The 21,315-nt window shown below is 41.5% G+C and overlaps 1 protein-coding gene across 1 annotated transcript in view; it reads right to left on the bottom strand.

Moving 5' to 3' along the window:
- igsf22 (immunoglobulin superfamily member 22) overlaps window positions 1-18,523 on the bottom strand; it is a 52,154-nt gene extending 33,631 nt beyond the window's left edge. Inside the window, exons 1-9 of the mRNA XM_033039150.1 lie at window positions 18,403-18,523; window positions 13,061-13,224; window positions 11,671-11,805; window positions 9,036-9,172; window positions 8,058-8,157; window positions 7,156-7,198; window positions 6,172-6,346; window positions 4,462-4,575; window positions 538-700 (exon numbers count right to left, since the gene is read on the bottom strand). Of these exons, the coding sequence (XP_032895041.1) occupies window positions 538-700; window positions 4,462-4,575; window positions 6,172-6,346; window positions 7,156-7,198; window positions 8,058-8,157; window positions 9,036-9,172; window positions 11,671-11,805; window positions 13,061-13,193 (1,000 nt within the window). The 5' untranslated portion in view covers window positions 13,194-13,224; window positions 18,403-18,523. The remainder of the gene's footprint in view (window positions 1-537; window positions 701-4,461; window positions 4,576-6,171; window positions 6,347-7,155; window positions 7,199-8,057; window positions 8,158-9,035; window positions 9,173-11,670; window positions 11,806-13,060; window positions 13,225-18,402) is intronic.
- Between the last annotated feature and the right edge of the window lie 2,792 nt (window positions 18,524-21,315).

Genomic DNA, 21,315 nt, shown 5'->3' with positions numbered 1-21,315 from the left:
TTCACCACTCTCTGTGTGAAAAATGTTTTCCTCATCTCGGTCCTAAAAGATTTCCCCCTTATCCTTAAACTGTGACCTCTTGTTCTGGACTTCCCCAACATCGGGAACAATCTTCCTGCATCTAGCCTGTCCAACCCCTTAAGAATTTTGTAAGTTTCTATAAGATCCCCCCTCAATCTTCTAAATTCTAGCGAGTACAAACCGAGTCTATCCAGTCTTTCTTCATATGAAAGTCCTGACATCCCAGGAATCAGTCTGGTGAACCTTCTCTGTACTCCCTCTATGGCAAGAATGTCCTTCCTCAGATTAGGAGACCAAAACTGTATGCAATACTCCAGGTGTGGTCTCACCAAGACCCTGTACAACTGCAATAGAACCTCCCTGCTCCTATACTCAAATCCTTTTGCTATGAATTGAAGCAGTTATTCACGGCAATCCATGTGACGATGGTATTTCTATCAGCAATTACCTAATAAGCCTGCACAATTTTACAGTACCTCATGCAGAATAAATGATTTCTGTGTCTGAAAAGCATACCTTTCACATTTAGCCTCACGGTGTATTTTTTGTCCCCAACTTGCAAGGTGTACTCGCCGGAATCTTTCTGAGTTAAGTTTTTAACAGAAAGCATAAACTTTGTTCCGACTTGCTTTATTTCAAACTTTCCCAGTGAGAATTGCGTCTTTATTGGGTCACCATCCTGCAGTGAAAACAGAAGAACACACACAGCAATGTCAACTATTCCAAGATCACACAGCTGTATTGACCAAAAGAATAAAATGATTCAGTACACATTTCATACACAGAATCCACCGAGTAGAAATAGGATATTAACAAAGCCATAAATAAATAGTAAGCTGTATGATTTTTGGAGCATGCCCAATTCATTTATCTGTTGGGTGTAGTGTACCTATCACCAGGAGATACCGGAAAGTGATCAGAAACTGGAACTGTGAGAGCTCTGTTCCTCTCTCTCCTCCAATAGTAATAGTAGCTCCTGCTGAAAAACTGCTAATTAACCACCTATGTTTACATCCATATATTCTGCCACACAAGATCCGTACAAAATAAAGAAAACTTTTACCCCAAATGACCTGGTCTAATATTCCTCCAGTGTATTTTCTAATGGTCTATAATGGCTGCCCTAACAATCTTCTTTCCCTTTCTAGGGATTAAACCTATCTTCTGATGAGCAGATGTACATCTTGTTTTACCTCAGTCCAATGTACAGACATCATGGGAATTGAAAGTTGTGTTAATATAAAAGGGTTACACTCACCTGCTAGAATTTAGGAAAGAAAGCCACAGAGACCACAAACTGCATAAATACAATTTATGCTATTTAGCCATGTTTTCTGCAATTTGCCAATGTCACAGCAAAGCAATGGCTGTTTCTCTACAGTTCATTTTTCTATGTACTCTACAAAGTGTTGCACACATGCCTTGTCATAGCACTTTATATCCAATTGTGTATTAAAACAGCAAAAAATAAATCATATCAAGAATGATTCTGCTATACTGGAAGAGTTTCAAGCTAAAGTACTGCAATAGTCTGCATTTGGTCTCACCAATGTAGAGGAGGCCACATCGAGAGCACCAAAAGCAATAGCGAGGGTTGGAGGAGATGCAGGTGAATCATTGTCTCACCTGGAAGGGCTGTTTATGTCCTGGATGAAGGTGTAGGGACAGGTGTTACACTTCCTAAGGTTGTAGGGGAATGTGCCTGGTAGAGAGAGGGGTGGGTGGGGAGGGAAGATGTGATGTGGTGGGATCACATTGTAACCTGTGGAAATGTCGAAGAATGATATGCAGGATGCGGAGGCTGGTAAGGTGAAAGCTAAGAACTTAAGGGACTACAGCTGTTCTAAATGGCATTAGGTGGGGTGAGAGCAGAACTTTGTGAAACAGATGAGATGCGGGCAAGGGTTTGGTAAACCATGGTGGGTGGCAGAAAGCCTCGTTTCCTGAAAAAAGAGGAAATTTGAGGTATCCTGGAGATAAGCCTCATGTCAAGACAAATGCGGGACAACAAAGAAACTGAGAGTAAGGCATTGCGTCCTCACAAGAGACAGGGCGGGAGGAGGTGTAATCTACATAGTACAGATGTCGTAAATGGTCTAAATGAATTTGACACCAGGTTGGAAGTCAGTGGCAAAATTGATGAAATTGATGAGTTCTGCATGGTGCAGGAGGCAGCACCAATATGCGTCAATGTACTGAAAAAAGAATTGGGGACTGGGGGGACTGCTGCCAAAATAGACTTATAAACAAAAATTGCTCCATGTAGAAAACAAAGCTGCAGGTATAGCTGGAACCCATGTGCCTTTAATTGTAGGAAATGGGAGGAATCGAAAGAAAAATTGTTAAGGGTGAAAATAAGTTACACCAGGCAGAGGAGAGTGCAAGGAGAGGAAAACTGGTTGGATCTAGGTTCTAGAAAGATGTAATGGGTCTAAAGCCTTTCGGAGGAGGGATGGAAGTCATGACAAAGATGAGAGCCCATGGTATCAAAGGGCAGATACTAGTATGGATATCAGGTTGGCGTGATGGCAGAAGGCAAAGAGTGGCAATAAAGGGAGCTTTTTCTGGTTAGCTGCCAGTGACTAGCGGAGTTCCGCAGGGCTCGGTGCTGGGGCACTGCTCTTCACGTTGTATATTAATGATTTGGATGACGGGATTGAAAACTTTATGGCCAAGTTTGCAGTTGATACGAAAATAGGTGGAGGGGCAGGTAGTGTAGAGAAATCAGGGACTCTGCAGAAGGATTTGGATAGGTTGGGAAAGTGGGCAGAGAAGTGACAGATGGAATATAGTGTAGCAAAGTGTGGAGTCATGCATTTTGGTAGTAGGAATAAAGGCATAGATTATTTTCTAAATGGGGAGAGAATCGAGAAATCGGAGGTGCAAAGGGGCTTGGGAGTGCTGGTGCAGGATTCCCAAAAAGATAATCTGCAAGTCGAATTGGTAGTAAAGAGAGCAAACGCAATGCTAGTATTTATTTTGAGAGCGCATGTATACAAAAACAGGGATGTAATGCTAAGGCTCCATAAGATGCTGGTCAGCCCGTATTTGGAATATTGTGAGCAATTTTGGCCACCGTATCTGAAGAATGATTTGCTGGCTCTGGAGAGGGTCCAGAGGAGGTTTACAAGAATGATCCCAGGAATGTGTAGGTTAACATATGATGAGCATTTGAAGGCACTGGGCCTGTACTCGCTGGAGTTTAGAAGAATGAGGGAGGACCTCATTGAAATGTACAGGATAGTGAAAGGCCTGGTTAGAGTGGATGTGGAGAGAATGTTTCCACTAGTGGGAGTCATAGCCTCAGAATTAAAGGACTAGAGGTCATAGCCTCAGAATTAAAGGACGTTATTTTAGGAAGGAGATGAGGTGGAATTTCTTTAGTCAGAGGGTGGGGAATCTGTGGAATTCTTTGCCACAGAAGGCTGTGGAGGTCGTCAGTGGATATATTTAAGGCAGAGATAGATAGATTCTTGATTAGTACAGGTGTCAGAGGTACAGTATGGGGAGAAGGCAGGAGAATGGGAGTAGGAGGGAGGATAGAGCAGCCACGATTGAATGGCAGAGTAGACTTGATGGGCCAAATGGCCTAATTCTGCTCCTATCACTTATGATCTTATGACATCTACGCAAAGATCAGGCAATGGGGGTGGGTCAGGGAATTGAAAGTTATTGACATAGTAGAGTGTATGCAAGGTTTGGAAGTAGGTGGGAGGGGACTAGTCAAGAGGCAGAGAGGGGGATGGAGTGGTACAAGATAGAATTAAAGTATGAGGAGGTAAGTTCAGCAGGGCAAGAGGAGGCAGGTACAATAGGCCTATCATGGCAATCCTGTTGTGAATCTTGGGCAGAAGATAGAAACGGGCAGTACAGCACTGCGGAACTATCAAGTTGGACATTGTGGAGGGGATATTTCCTGAGATTTCTGATGGTATGGGAAACTGTAGCCTCACATTCGTTGGTGGGGTTGTGGTCCAGGGGGAGGTATGAGGAGATGTCAAAGGCCGCCGTTTGGCCTCTGCAAGGTAGGGATCAGTCTTTCAGACCACATCGGTACCACTCTTGCCTGCAGGTTTGATGACGAGGTTCAGATTGGTGTGGAGAAAGCAGAGAGCAGTGTGTTCACTGGGTGTCAGAATGGAGTGGGTGAAGGGAGTGGAGAAGTCAAGGCAGTTGATGCCATGTCAGCAGTTGGAAATGAAAAGATCGAAAGAGAATAAAAGTCCAGAGGATGATGTCCAAGAGGAAGTGGAGTGTTGGAGGTGGGAGAAAGGGTCATCAGTGGGACTGAGGACTACATGCCAAAGAAATAGGCATGGAGGCAGAGGCAATGGAACAAAAGATCAATGTCATTAGAAACATCAAGTAAAAGCATGATATATCTGTTTGCTTACAATAGTTGCTGACAATACCAACGAACATCCAGTAACATTGCCTCACCTTGAACCATTGCATTTTAATGTTCGGGTCCTTCAATTCCATGATTGTTTCAAAGGTAGCTGTTGAGTCAACTTTTCCTTCCACATCCTCTAATGGCTTTAAAACGATCACTGACTGTCAGAAGAATGAGAGAGAGCACAAGACAGTAGTGAAGATGGTTACCTGCTGACCATTAAGATCTTCATTAAGATGAGCAATCTTATTGCTGGAGGCCTGAATTCCCATAGTTCAATTTTACCATGGATTGGAAGCAAAGTAAAGTTCCTTATCAAATGTGGCATTTGGCAATCCCCCAAGCTCATGTGCTACATTGTTTAAAGAACATTCTCCATACTTGGTCCACTTTGTTTCAGCATTAATTTAGACTAGCTCTATCACCACAGTTGTTCAAAATATTTAGATTTTCCTTATGAGCAATGCTGTGGCCTCCCTGAAAGAGATTGCTGAGTTAGCGCTAAATTATTATCTTTAGCACCTATGCATGTGCAATGATGGTCTGCAACTCATGTATTTCCATAAGAAATTTCTAAAGAGTGGACACTTTTTCCCCATCACTATTGTTTTAGATTTAAACACAAGCTCCAAATGTAAGCAAAAATACAAACAAATATTGGAAAGTGCCAGAAAATAGGAGTGGGGTTTACAAGTGTGATTTGAGTGACGTGTGAAATGTAACCCTTTTCTGCTTAAGCCTGTGAAAATCATGTGGAAAGTTGGTCCTCAAGTCTGGATCGCTGGTTGGCGCGGACTCAGTGGGCCAAAGGGCCTGTTTCCGTGCTGTATCTCTAAACTAAACTAAACTAAACTAAACATGTCCATTGTTGCCCTGATACGTGTTCTTCATTATTTGAAGTAAAGATTATGTGTGTGAGCTAGTTTGTGAGTGTTGAAATCAAGTTTGGTGCTGGAAGTCATTCTATTGCTTGCAGAATACTGCAATTGCTGTTGCTGGATCACAGCAGAGAACCACTCAAATGTTCAGACATGTCACTGATGGACAAGATGACACGGGACTAATGACATTACTTGTGAATGTTCACCAGGATGTTGGATCTCCTGGTTTCATTTATGAACAAAGCCTGGATAGGCTAAGTGTTTTTCTGGTGCAGAGGAGGCTGAGGGCAAAATTGATAGAGATATACAAAATTATTACAGACAATAGAGTAGATAGTAAGACATTTCCCCCCAGCAGCAGTGCATGAAACCAGAGGTTTAAGGTGAGATTTAGATGGGATTGGAGGAAATGTTTTTCACCCTTTTGGTGGTTGGAATATGGAATGCACTACCTGCGAAGACTGTGGAATCAGGTACCCTTACAACATAAAAAAAACATCTGCTTTTGCACTTGAATTGCCAAAAACAGAATAGGCTATGGACCAAGTGCTGCTGAATGGGAATAGTATAGATAAACATGGTAGCTCATTTCATTCAATGTTCCTCGTGAACTCTCTGCTATTGTCCAAGTAAAAGCTTGTAGTCAGATTGGCAAACATTCATTTAGTTCTAACCTCCACCTGTCTCTATTACAACCATTTTATTTTAAGGCACACCTATTTTTGATGATCCTCAAGGATTTTAACTCTTAGTTTGTCCAAACACACTGGCCAATATTTAGTTTATCAGCTTTGAACCCCTCTACTAACATCACTGCTTCCTACTCTATGACGCACGCCTAACCTTATAATTTTCCAACCCTTATTTCTCTCCTACCTCAGTCTCTACTTTTTTCTTCATTTCTTTTAAGCGTTTCAGCAATCCCCTAAAATCAGTGAATCCATGTTCCATGCAGATTTTTTCATAGTCCCTCTTCTCTACTTTCATCAAAATCTCCCACATTTCCTTTTCAGTTGGAATCTTCCTTTCTTCCTTGAGTGCTGGCGTTGACCTGTAAATAACACTCACAGTTGGTTTAAATAATGATTTATTATTTCAATTACTCATTGAGTGATTTCCACTTCATTGTGATAGTGGAGAGTCTGATGGGGTTAGGGGGTGGCTGTGGAAAATAATAACAGAGAATGTCAACAGTGGAGAGGGTCCTGTGGAGAGGGTCCTGCAAAATCACATGTTCCATGCAAAATTAGTGATTCTTATCCACTCTGCATCAGACCCCAAACTTTTGCAGGGTCATTTCCCACTGTGTGCGAGACTTACTATCTCTTCAGCATTTTCAGAAGATTTACCCAATATAGATGTGAATTTGCCCTAACATTCATCTTTTTCATAATCCACACCAACCGATTTTGCATTACCTCCCTAATAATGACAGGGAGCATTATTTTCTCTTTATTTATGTATAAATATTTATCCCAATCTTGGGATTTCAGAGATCCATGTGTCTCTAAGAGTATTTGTATTCCTAGTTCACAGATGGTTATTGTATATTTTCAATGTTATTAATTTTTACTCTTTATATATCTTCTGTAACAATCCCCCATACAGCATATAATTACTCACAAGACCATACACACACAGCACTCATATTCATCACAGTTTACCCAGGCATCATTACTCTCGAAACCATGCTTCCAACATTGAACTATTAAATATAGTTTCATTATTTTGTTCCCAATGTATATCAATCCAATTCTCCAGGTAATACCTTGCTACCCACTGGATATTCTCTATTCATCACACTATTACTTCACGTGGGCCCTCTTGAAACTTCTCTGAGTAATTTGCTTAAGACCTTACCTTTTTTTCAACATTGTTCGGAAGTTTAATTGCTTATCTGGATCTGTAATATGAAAATGAAATCTGCATTAGGGACCAAATGAGTTTGAATCAGTTCATTCTGAACAATTCACTGGCATAATTGGCTGACTGCCATTTCTTAAGACAGCAATATCCACTTTCATTATTAGCATCAAGAATGTGGTAGCTTTGTCTTTGTTACATGCATGCATTTAGGAATACATAAACATTCAGTCATGTGCTGATAGGCACCAAGTTACAACTCCTTCAAACAATTGCTAGATTTTGCCTTCTAAATGTTTTTCCTGCAATACCACTGAAATCAATGTTTTTCATTTAGTCAAATTTAGTGCAGGATCTGAAAGGCAATTCCCCAACTTAATGTTGGGAAATCCAAACAAGATTAAGCTTTGCTTCTAGGCTCTGCCGCTACATTCGCTGTGGGATCCTGTGGCAAAACTATCTGACAGTTGACAGTAATTGTGTGGAAATCGGGAACTTTCTCTTGGTCAAACGGCCGAGCATCAGAACTGCTTATGAGATTCAGTCCACTGATGGTGATCTGAAAATTGTAGTTATTTGACTTAGTGACAACAAGACGTTAAATTTGTCTAAGTCAGGATGGTACAGGACTCGGACGAGATCCCCTGTGCTGGTGTTTGCTGATGATTTCACAAATTTTTTTTTTTAACGTACACAGAAAATGAAAGTGTCCAGGCAGGAAGACCTAGACAACATTAAAGTAAGAGCTGATAAGTGTCCACTAACACTTGCTTCTCTCACACACGGGGAAAAATATGCTTTATAGGAAAAAATGCCACAAGGCCCTGGGGAAAATATTAACTCCCAGCAACACACAGTGTATAAACATTGTCATACACTCCCACCAGGTTCATACATACTTTCAGTCACTGTCAATGAAATGACATATGTGCAGTCAGCATGAGCATTGGAAGCGATGCATTTGTAGGCATCCTCATCCTCCGGAATGATGTTATCCAGCTGCAAAAATCAGAATATTCACAAATCATGCCCTGCTTAAACAATAAAAACATTGTCATTTAATAGGAAGCAGAATGCAAAGCTCACTAAAATCTGGGAGAAACAATACTCCCACCCCCAAAACCCCCGTTCCCCCACACTGCTCCCCCCCAGCCCCCAACTCCCCCGCCCACTCACACCCCTCTGCCCCCACAACCTACACCCCGCCCCCTCACAACCCCCCCCACACACTCACTTGCCCACAAAGCCTCTCCCCCACAACCCCCCACCCCACAACCCCCCCGCCCCCATAACCCCCCAGCCCACACCCCTCTGCCCCCACAACTGCCCTGCCCACGCACACACCCCCTGCCCACACATACCCCCCTCCCACACACACCCCCACCCACACACCCACACCCACAGACCCCCTCCCACGCATCCCCTCCCACCCACACACCCCATCCCACCCACACCCCCCTGCCCACACATCCCTCCCCCACATCTCCCCTCTCCTCCTCCCACATCCTCCCTCCACCTGCACACCCTGCCCACACACACCCCTCCCCCTCCCACATCCCTCCTCCCCCCTCCCACATTCTTCCTTCCCCCTCCCACATCCCTCCCGCCCACATACACACCTCCCCACCCACCCCACACACCTCACGCCCCTTCCCGTCCTCCCCTATGGGGCGAGTGGTGGAATATTGCGTTGGGGTATGGGTGAGTGGTGGAATATTGCGTTGGAAAATGGGTTGCATTGGGGGACCAGGCCTCCCGTGTGACTGGGTCTCAACGGGTCCCACTTAGTCTAGTCTTTTACAATTTTTAAGATTATTTTTGATTTGTGACAATATATGTCATAGAGATTTCTTATGAAATTTCTTGGATTCTGATACCTTCAGAACATTCTCTTTAGTGATGCTGTCAAAGAAAATCTTTGCTCCTTCTCTTATGGGTTTTCCACTTGTTCTCTTCCATGTGATTGTGGGTTTTGGGTTCCCACTCACCTTGGCTTTAAAAATCGCATCTTTACCTAAAGTAAAACAGATTCACTCAGTAATAGCAGAGTAAATGGACATGACTGATGCATCACACACAAAGATCAAAACCCCACTGAGTATAATTTAAACATACTGGATGAAAAACATATGTAGATTGCTAGTGTGCTATTTTTAAATGGCATTCATGGAGACTAAAGGGAATTATTATTTCTCAAAAAACGTATTCTTCTTCTTCTTCTTCTTCTAAGTCAAGACAGTTATCTGTTTTAGATGGACAATCCCAGGATTAAGGAATGATTTGACAGTGTTAACAAACCTCTCAGAAATTGAAGGACCAAGCTCCCTTTGAATTTTATTCCACATATTTCTTCGCAGGATTCCCCGTAAAGAAGTACAGTAGTAGATTTGACTAATTCTCCTTCCCATTATCTCTCAAACCAAAGCACTTTGTCCTATTCCTTACATGAGATGAGGTAGTGAAATTCAGCAAGTTGGCTAGTAATAGTATTTTTAAAAATCTTAAGTACCCGCTTAAATAAAACAGCGATCATCTATCTATCTTCTATATTACTAAAAGTCTGTTCTTGACCGGTTTTGGCCATCTGTGCTGCGATTTCCGAGAGAACGCCGCCACCTACGGCCGTCATTTTTGGCCACCTCGCTCAGAGCCCCCCTCTACCACATGTGTGCCGAGGGATTTTCCCGTCGGTGAAAATTGACAGAGATATTAATGTTTTTACAAAATTCCCCATTCTCTCTGCTGCCCCCGCTGGAGGGAGGGGGAGGGGCTATAAAACCAGGAAGAGGTGTGCCTCAATCAGTCTCTGCAAGTGGTGTGCCTCAATCAGAGCTCTGAATGACACTGAACAAATGTCTCTACAGCTGTGAGTACCCATAATGTGGTTTGAAAATGAATATATGGTTAGTTGGAAGTAAAAAAGCACTGCCTGCAAATGGTTGTTTGGGTTTGGGTTGAAGTAAAAAGGCACCCTCTCTCTCTCTCTCTCTCTCGCTCCCCCCTCCACTCTCTCCCCCCACCTTTCTCTCCCTATCCCTCTCTCTTTCTCTCTCTCCCCTGTCTCTCTCCCTTTTTCTCGCCTCTCTTCCCCCCCCCCTCTCCTCTCTTCCCCCCCCCTCTCCTCTCTTCCCCCCCCTCTCCTCTTCCCCCCCCTCTCCTCTCTCCCCCCCTCCTCTCTTCCCCCCCCTCTCCTCTCTTCCCCCCCCTCTCCTCTCTTCCCCCCCCTCTCCTCTCTTCCCCCCCTCTCCTCTCTTCCCCCCCCTCTCCTCTCTTCTCCCCCCTCTCCTCTCTTCCCCCCCTCTCCTCTCTCCCCCCCCCTCTCCTCTCTTCCCCCTCTCTTTCTCCCCCCCTCTTTCTCCCCCCTATCTTTCTCTCCCCCTCTCTCTTTCTCCCCCCCTCTCTCTTTCTCCCCCCCCCCCTCTCTTTCTCCCCCCCCCTCTCTTTCTCCCCCCCTCTCTTTCTCTCCCCCCCTCCTCCTCTTTCTCCCCTCCTCCTCTTTCTCCCCTCCTCCTCTTTCTCCCCACCCCTCTCTTTCTCCCCCCCCTCTCTTTCTCCCCCCCCTCTCTTTCTCCCCCCCTCTCTTTCTCCCCCCTCCTCCTCCTCTCCTCCCCATCTCCCCTCTTTTTCTCCCCCTCCTCCCCTCCATCCCCTCCCCCACCGTCCCTCCCCTAAACCCCCCTCCCCTCCACACACCCCTACCCCCTTCCCACCACCCTCCCTCCCACTCCTCGCTCCCCCCTCTCTCCCCCCTCCCCTCTCCCTCTCTCCCCCTCCCCTCCACACCCCCATACCCTCTACCCTCCCCCCTCCCTCCCCCTCCATGCTCCCCACCTCTCCCCCTCACCCCCCTCTCAGCACCCCCTCACTCTCCCCCTCACTCTCACCCTCTCTCTCTCTCCTCCTCCCCCACCTTTCCAACCTCACCCACCCTCCCTCTTCTCCTCCTCTCCACCCCCCTCTCCCTCTTGCCCCTCTCTCTGTGTCTCTGTCTCTCTCTGCCCCTTCTCTTTCTGCCCTCACTCTCTACCCCCCCCCCCCCTCTCTAGATGTGGGGGCTATGCGTCAGTAGATAGGGTGGTTATGGGGTAAAAGGAGCAAATTAATAATTTTAATATTATATCAAGGGGGGTAATTAGCGTGAGTGCGGGGGGGGGGGGATAGTTAGTGTCTGTGACGCTGCATGCCGCCTCCCCCCCCCCCCCCCCCCCCCCACAACCGCACGTTGGGGGAACAGGCCCAACGGGTCTGCACTTGGTCTAGTAATTAATAAAATCTTAAATTATTGTATATATATTTAAGGTGATAGATAAATAGTTCTCTGGATTAAGAATCCTGATAAACCCAAATATACAGAGAATGGTATTGTAATGCAGGTTCAAAATATAAACGTCCGAACAGATCTGCAATATTTGTCTCCTTTTGGACCATTATTTAAAAAGGGCAAAACACACAAATGAAAGGGCCGCTGTGCAGGTGAATATTGTGAATCATGGAACCGTGCTGCTGACTTACCTTCTGGTACTACAGTGGAATTTGGCTTTTCATCAAACTCAGGGATGCTCTCTCCTGATGGGATCTCAAAGCTATGTGTGACAACATTTAGTGTCTGCTGCGTCACTGAGGACTTCCTCCGAATTTGCTCTCCCCCTGAAATGTAGCACAATGCAATGTTTTTTTAACAGTAAACATAATGCTGTAACTTGTTAATTAAACTGTTTCTTGATGATTATCACTTCCCCAATATTTACAACAAATGCACAACTCCTAGAATGAAGCCTGCTCTGAAATCTCTGTACTGAGGCTGTCTCTCGAATTGGTGGACTTCAATACTGAGAATTATATTCTGCACTCAGTATTTTCCTATTCTCTAACTATTGGACTTGAGTTTGGCATGATTGTATTAATGTCTAGTATTATCTGATTTGAAAAACAAACCTTTCTGCTGTACCTTGGTACACGAGACAATTACAAACCTAAACCTGAACGAAATATTCAACTCTGACCAATAAAAAGGCTAATTTCATATTTTAAATCTTTCAAAGGTTCCAGTGAAAACACGATATAAAAGTGAACTAATAGCAAGGTGGTATTGTGATCATAGATTAATGTAAAGAGACTCAGAGTCTCTTCTACGTCAGAGTTGACGTAGAAGAGCTCTGGTTCACTGTTAAGGCATATTGTCACAGTTAATGAAAGGAGGTATTTTGTACTAATATGCAGTAAATATAATGAAGGGAAGGGAGACCCAAGCTCATTGTTAATAGAAACATAGAAAATAGGTGCAGGAGTAGGCCATTCGGCCCTTCGAGCCTGCACCGCCATTCAATATGATCATGGTTGATCATCCAACTCAGTATCCTGTATCTGCTTTCTCTCCATACCACTGATCCCTTTAGCCACAAGGGCTACATCTAACTCCCTCTTAAAAATAGCCAATGAACTGGTCTCAACTACATTCTGTGGCAGAGAATTCCAGAGATTCACCACTCTCTGGGTAAAAAATGTTTTTCTCATCTCAGTCCTAAAAGATTTCCCTTTTATCCATAAACAGTGACCCCTTGTTCTGGACTTCTGGACTAATGCAATGAAATAATCATTAATAGATGAGATTTAAGATCTTAATCTACAACATTAATCATGAATTATCTACATTTCAAAAATAGTGTAATTGTTCTTATTAGAGCGATTTGTGTTGCTCAGAATTGTGGTATGTTGTCCAGAATCAGTATAGGGAACTTCTACTAGGTTCATATTTGTGGTACACGATCAAGGGTCAGTGTGGAACAGGTTTATGGCTGTAAGGTTCTTACATATAATGCATATTCAGGGCTCAGAGAGGCAGAACTCTGTGATTTCACACCGCAATGCTATCTGTATAACTAGGAAACAATTTGACAATTACCTTCCTCTGATGAAACTTTTGTCACCTGGGTCACTTTCTTCAGTTTGGTGATTCCTGATTCACCAGACTGCTCAGAAATGATTGTTCTGGTTGTTGTTGTTGTTGTCGTTGACATTGATTTTACTGTAGCCATGTTTGAAATTAAAGCTGGAATTCCTTCACTCCTAATAACATAAAGCACCTTGATATTAATGAGTATCATATAATTTTGGTCTAGTACTGGGCAATATTATTTGTTCTTCTTTAGCCAATCTCAGGGGACAATAGGAGCTCATTTATAATCCTTCTGAAAATGAGGATGTCACTGCTAGAGAATAAAGTGATTAGGTTTTTTAATCACTTGTCAATAGGAAATTCTTTAGCGAATGGATTATCTAGAGATTAAACATAATTCTGTAATATTTAACAATGTAGATCAGATGCTAAATAAAAAAGAGATTGCTATTCTTCATACTCCCCCAAATGAATTACAGAACATCTTAACACTCTGAATTATTCCTTAAAGATTGTTGCAAGAAAACAAGTTATTTTGAATATGTATGTTGTATACATGTAAATATCTTTAAAAAGTCCTGCAGTTAATTTTTAAATATGGCTTCCATTTGCAAACATAAATCTATTTATCTCAATTTTAATTATAATCTTTGATGGATTCTGTTCTAGTAATTATTATTATCCAAGTTATCTTCTGCTGTCAAAGCAAAAATCCATGGGCCATATATGTTGACATCATGCTGCAGAAGAAAGAAGTCCACCTACTAGTAGCGTGTAATTTGCAAAATCAATTTATTTTCAATGATAATTAATATTAAAGCAACATAGCTCCTATGTGGTTGTTTCATTGCCTTCAGTGCAGCCTTCAATACAGTAGTCCCCACCAGACTTCCTGAGAAGCTGCTGGAACTGGGGCTTAACACTCCTCTGTGTGCCTGGGTCCTGGACTTTCTCACCGCCAGGCCCCAAGTAGTCAAGATGGGAGGAAATACATCGAACACCCTCACCCTGAACACAGGATCCACCCAGGGTTGCGTTCTCAGCCCCCTACTGTACTCCCTGTACACACATGACTGTGTGGCCAAGTTCAGCTCCAACTATAATCAAGTTTGCTGATGACACTGTGGTGGTGGGTCTGATCTCCGATAACAATGAGAAGGCCTACCGGGAGGAGGTGGCTGATCTGGCACTCTGGTGTTGGGACAACCTCCTCTTGGAAGGAGTTTTTCGCATCTCAGTTTTAAATGGCCTCCCCTTTATTCTTAGACTGTGGCCCCTGGTTCTGGACTCGCCCAACATTGGGAACATTTTTGTTGGGTCCAGTCCTTTTATAATTTTATATTTTTCTATAAGATATCCTCTCATCCTTCTAAATTCCAGTGAATTTAGCCCAATCTTTCCAATCTTTCCTCATATGACAGTCCCACCATCCCGGGGATTAACCTCGTGAACCTAAGCTGCACTCCCTCAAGAGCAAGGATGTCCTTCCTCAAATTACGAGACCTATGAAATGTAATAATTGGATTTCATACAATTTCCCTTATAGGGAGGCACTACCTAAGGAAAAATTTGTTACAGCAGGATTATGATCTAAACTGTAAACTTAATGAACTACAAAGTGCTGGGCGAGCTCTCCACCTCCAAAAAACAGGAATTGCTTAGTCCAGAGACTAAGGAGTTTTATTCCTACAGCTGGTGGATCCTGCTTTCCGGCTGAAATGCTCATTGCTTTTCAGGATATGACCTTCAAGGAGATCTCAAGGAGTATGTATACTTAGGCTGATTTTAGCCGTTACTAATCTCAGAATGATGTGCAATGGGAATTGATTGAAACATGGGAGCTCTCCATGTTTGACCAAAGTAACGGATGGACAGACAAATAAGGAGACTATTGAGATGTTAATAACCTTCACAGGATCTCTCTATTTTAAGGAGCTAATTCCAGTACATTCTCTGGTCGCAATGAACTACTAAGTTGACTAGATATACTGTAGATATGTTCCTCAGAGTAAACACCATTTCTATCTGATATTACATGTGTAGCAGTAGTATGATAGCTGTCAACTCAAATGAATTTGTATGTTGCCAATAGAATCAAAAGTGATAGTGAAGGATGGACATATATCTGTAGGGATTGAGTTATGGAGTGGGAAAATATTCAGTTCAATTTAAAAAATAGAAATTAACTGACTATTCAGATCAGGCTAGACAGAATATGACTGTTATTTATTAAAACATGCATAATCTGTTATTAAAAACTGATGATACATTTCAGATTCTTCACCTAAGTTTTGGCCATATAGATCACATAATTTTTTTTTTTGCCATCAGTGATCAGGGACCTTTATTCAACAGGCAAAATTAAAAGGCAAAATGGGACTAATGCTATTGCATGCTACAAATCACTGGTTATCCACACACAGGGAATTTTAATGTGAGCTTCATAACATTCCTAAGACAGAGGAGAATATATCCCATTAGTCTCAACTTATTTAATTTTTAGCAGTAAATATTGCTTATAATACCAATAAAATAATGAATTCACACATTGATAATTGCAGGTTGATGTCTTCTGACAAAGTTCATGAGAATCAAAGAGAACGATGCAAAGCTGTTGAAACATACTAGTTATAACATACTGCAACAAGCTTATCCATTTCAGAGAAACTGCTGGAGGGTTGAGCAGCATATTTTGGGGGAAATAAATTGTCAATATTTCGGGTTGAGTCCCTACAATTTTAGAGAAATATTGTCAATGTGGGACTTGCTCTTATATTGCCAATGGAATACTTTTCTTAATATCCATCAAACATTTGGAGCAGGTCCATGACAAATAATCATTTGATTTTTGTGATTTTCTGACTTGCTTTGCCAGCTGTTAGTTCACATAATTCAGCCACAAAAGGTACAATAGATCATTATAAAAGGACATTAAACTTGAAGGATCTAGACATGGCTCCTCCTATAAAGAAGTGGTGAAGTCTTTTGTTTATGACCCATGTGAGTGGCATTATTTTCTTTGCTGATGCTACAATATAAGAAAGTTTACTCTTCATTGGGAAGATAACTTGCACCATAATAACTACAGAACAGGATACATGAAACAACGTACATGGAGCAGCCATAATGTTTACTGAACTAATTCTTCCAAAGTCTTATATTTTTATGTGCCAAATACCTATATGACCTTCACTCAGCTCCTCTCTAACCTGTCATCATTCAGTCAACACAACGTACAAAAAACCACTACAATATCTCCTCAAAATATACTCAATAATAAACCACCACAACCCCCAAATCCCAATCACTGCCTTGCCACATTATCCATTACATGGCATCCCTTTTGACAAAGCCACTCTTCACTGGAAAAAAAAAAGAATATGGTGCAAGAGGTCATGGATCAGGGGTCATAAGATTAGACAAGTGAGAGAGATAAGAGGGATTTGTTTGCTTGGAAGGTTACGAAACATTGAAATGTTTTACTTTGGAGGTCTGGGGAAGTTTAGTCTTTGTGCATATTCAATAGAATGATTGATGGATTCTTCAAAACTAAGGATTCAAGCGATATGGGAATTGGGAGGGAAAATGGTTGTGGTTGAAGACTAGTCGGGTTTAATGGTGGGCAGGCTTAAGAAGCCTCTGGTCCACTATTATACTTCATAAAATCCTCTCTGCTTTTTAAATATTTCTATTGTGTGAGCTTCAACAAAATCACAGAAAAACATTTATTTTGTTTTTAGGAAACGGCCCACTCGAGTACTATCCAATCCAAGGAAGTAGCATCAATTTGAAATCCCTCATCATAAAATCACAAAAAACATCTGGATATAAGTAACATTCCAAATCTACTAATATACAACAAAGAGCAGATAGCCCTAATCCTCTAGTCCAGATGTGTTTATTGTTAAATAAACAACAAATGAGTAAGTACACAATAAATGCAACGATGAATGTAACAGCAGCAGAATGATGCAAAGATTGTAGTACAATATGAAGTAGTGCAATATAGAATCGTGCAATGACAGAATAATCAAATGAGGTAGCAATAAAAATACATGGCGGCACCACCAAGATGAGAGTGTGAAATGGTAATTGGTTCAATAATGTGATTGCTTCTTACTTATCTGGATATAGAAAAGCATATTTAATGCAGGGAGTAATACCAGGAATGTCAGATATTGGGCATAATGAAATTTCAGGAACTTTTAATCTAAAAGTGATATTCAGAGGTATAAGAGAATCCACTTTTTCACAATCAGTGAAAACATGCATAATGTCCAGTCTGAAAAATAAACCAAAAAAAAGGAGATCAGATCTGTGGGTAATAAGGAGAAATGGCCAGAAGAGGTTCTTAAGTCGTGATGTCCAGGCTTTCAAGCTCCTGAATCTTCTCCCAGAGAGTAGAAAAGTGAAAAGGGAACGGACAGATATCCTTGATAATATTCCTAGTCTTTCTGATGCAACGCATCATGAAGATGGATGGAATCACCAGGTAGAACAGGTACATCTCATATCGTTCAATGTAACAATATTCTTCACAAATGTCCTTAATACCCAAAATGACATTTGTTGCCCTTTGTTACCCACAGACCAGATTCCTTTTTTACACAAAGTATTCAAACAGGACATTTTGGAACTTTTTCACTGATTGTGAAAAAGTGGATTCTCTAAAAACTTCTGAGTATCACTTTTAGATTAAAAACTGCCTGACATCACATTGTTCCCAGGATCAGACATTCCTGGTAATAATCTCAACATTAAATATGTTTTTTTCTATATCCACGCACAGTAAGAAGACCAAACATTCTTTGCCTCTGACAAATCTGACACATACCTTTAAGCTTAAAACTAACCAATTTTAAGTGGTTAAGAAGGAACTGCAGATGCTGGAAAATCGAAGGTACACAAAAATGCTGGAGAAACTCAGCGGGTGCAGCAGCATCTATGGAGCGATGGAAATAGGCAACGTTTCGGGACGAAACCCTTAAGTGGTATAGCTTCTTTCTTTTTCAAACAATTTACTATCATTTTGCAGTTACATTATCTAATTTGCTATATTCTGAATAAATTTGTAATTTTTTTTATGGCCCTACAGGCTGAAGAGATAATTGTGAAACGCAGGAAAAGTAACATTCAAAACATTTGATCATATCCATTGTTGAATATTTCAAATAATACATTTTGTATCTCTTTTTGAATGTTACTGTATAGGGAGCAGTATCCTATCACTACTAGATTAAAGAAAGTCCGATTTATTTGTAAGATCTGTTTTTAATCATATTCCACATTAATTTATAGTTGCTGTTTCTATTTCAATGTTTGTTTTATGTTCAGGAAAGTCATCTTACCTGCTGCTGTGGAGTCCAGTTCCTAGAGGAGCTGGAGTTGTGGTCAGAGCAGTTGGAGATTGTCACTGCTCTGAAGAAAAAGTATCAGGAGTTCTGAGAGCCCCCCATCTCTGACAAGCATTCAAGATCAGGAAACATGACGGATTTGGCACATGAGCTAAAATTCTATAAATGCATAATCCCCTTGTGGGATATCCACTTACTTCAAAGAAGCATACTTTAGCCGTTGGTAATTTGCAGCTGAACGATAAGATCAGCGCTGATAGGTCACTCACACTTTCTGTAGCTTCATGGCTTTAGGTTTGTGTGGGATCATTTTACATTCTAATTGTGTTCAAAAAAATGTTGTGCTTTTTGGGTGATTTCAAAATGTCTCCCATTTCCTTTTGTTTTGAAGATTCTCTTCAAAATGCATAGTGATAAAAGGCTTCATGGCTAGTGATTCCCTACTGAACTTCCAATTATGTCCTCTTTGCACATCAGCTTACATTGACTTCCACTGAAACATGGAGGTCAGAGACAAGCTGGAGGTCAGGTCCAAATACATCTGGCTGTAAGGTCCATTTCATTATGTGGCATGATCCCATTCAATCACCAAACTTGAGTGAAAAGGTAAGTTACTTATTTTTCTATATGCTGCTTTATCTCAGATTTTAATTGAATTCAAGTACAGAGCTTCTCTGATTACAGATGACCTGACTTATGAAAATCTGACTTTATGCAAATTCTCCCATACATTTTTTAAGCATTTTTCAAGACAGAAACAATAGTAGTAATAATAATAATAATAATAATAATATTTTGTGATATTAATTAATGACTGGATACAATATATATTCTATTAGCTTAATAGTGGGTAGTGTAAGCGTGCACATTTGATGAAATTAAAGAATTATAGCAAGTGAAAATATAACGATCCAATATGGGTAGCTAGAGAACGTGGTAATTTCTGGATTAAGGAGAAATTCATGGAGAAATCAGCTTATGGAGAGTCCTCTAGAATTAAACCTCGTGAAACCTGGGTTCTGCTTGTACTTTAGGGTGTTTAACATTACATTTTAAGATTTGTAATATTTTTTGATGTTTTTAAATGATTTTTATTTCAACGGTTTTAAAATGCTTTGATATTTAAACAGTTCAAAGGCATTTGAGAGCATACTTCACCTGATGCTGAGTCGCTGATGGCCCACTCAATTTTGTGGGAAGATTTCATCCAGATTCAGGCTACATTCAGGTTAATTTTATTTCAGGTGGTGGAGAAAGATATGTAGCAGATCAAGCATTCATCATCTTGCAATCTTATTGTTTTACCATGTTTAAAATTAGGACTACATGGTCCAGAAAGTGAAGAAACATAGATGAGTTAAAGTGTTTCCCATTGGGACATCATTTTTATTTTTACTAACTCCACAACATGTATTTTATTGTGAATCCTTTTTGTAACTGGCAGCATTAAACCATATTCTCAATATACATGAACTCATGCTATCTGCGGCCCTAAAATTCACTGCAAAGTAACCAGGTCACAGCATGGGCCATATTGGACTGATCTATTTTAAAACAAGTCGACCTTTATTACCTAACACTACATAGTTTAATACTTCCCACATCCTGATCCATTCCATTTTTCCCTCTGCCAGGTTAGTCCTCTCTCCTCAAATACCCCTATTTTTCACACATGCCCCATAATTACCATAATCTCCTTGCAGTCATAGAGAGAGATGTCTTGAAAATAAGTGATCTGCTTCCTGTGGACAGCCAAAAAATAGACTGTAACTGTGAGTATTGGGTAGCTGTTGCCACCTGTGAATATGCAAGTCAGCTTCTAATATTTTTAAATGAGAATAAAAACACCACAGCAATTTCTTTAAGTGAAAATGTCTCAATATTTTAATAAAAACTGATTGGGGCAAAATGTTGTAACCCAATTAGCATGATGTAAATGGGTGAAAACAAATTTCCAGACTTCAGTCCCACAGCGGGTATAAATGGATAATGTTAGAATAAAGGTCTGGGATCATGGTGATTAACTTGAACTTTTATCATGCTGCTTGGATGCACAAGAAAATATTTTGAAAGCCTCGTGATCAGGCAGTAGTAGCAAGGTGGGGTGGGCAAAAACGCACAGCTGTACTAGCTTAGATAGACAGAGTGCTGGAGTAACTCAGCGGGTCAGGCAGCATCTCTGGAGAAAAGGAATGGGTGATATTTTATACAATAGGTGCAGGAGTAGGCCATTTGACCCTTCGAGCCAGCACTGCCATTCAATGTGATCATGGCTGATCATCCCCAATCAGTACCCCGTTCCTGCCTTTTCCCCATATCCCCTGACTCCGCTATCTTTAAGAGCCCTATCCAGCTCTCTCTTGAAAGCATCCAGAGAACCTGCCTCCACCGCCCTCTGCAGCAGAGAATTCCACACTCACAACTCTCTGTGAGAAAAAGTGTTTCCTCGTCTCCATTCTAAATGGCTTACCCCTTATTCTTAAACTGTGGCCCCTGGTTCTGGACTCCCCCAACATCGGGAACATGTTTCCTGCCTCCAGTGTGTCCAAACCCTTGACAATCTTAAGTTTCAATAAGATATCCTCTCATCCTTCTAAACCCCAGAGTGTACAAGCCCAGCTGCTTCATTCTCTCAGCATATGACAGCCCCGCCATCCCTGGAATTAACCTTATAAACCTACGCTGCACTCCCTCAATAGCAAGAATGTCCTTCCTCAAATTAGGGGACAAAAACTGCACACAATACTCCAGGTGTGGTCTCACTAGGGCTCTGTACAACTGCAGAAGGATCTCTTTGCTCCTATACTCGACTCCTCTTGTTATGAAGGCCAACATGCCATTCGCTTTCTTCACTGCCTGCTGTACCTGCATGCTTGCTCTCATAGACTGATAAACAAGGACCCCCAG

Source organism: Amblyraja radiata, chromosome 20, assembly GCF_010909765.2.
Source record: "Amblyraja radiata isolate CabotCenter1 chromosome 20, sAmbRad1.1.pri, whole genome shotgun sequence".
Taxonomy (NCBI): Eukaryota; Metazoa; Chordata; class Chondrichthyes; order Rajiformes; family Rajidae; genus Amblyraja; species Amblyraja radiata.
This window is presented reverse-complemented; position numbering and strand designations above follow the sequence as displayed.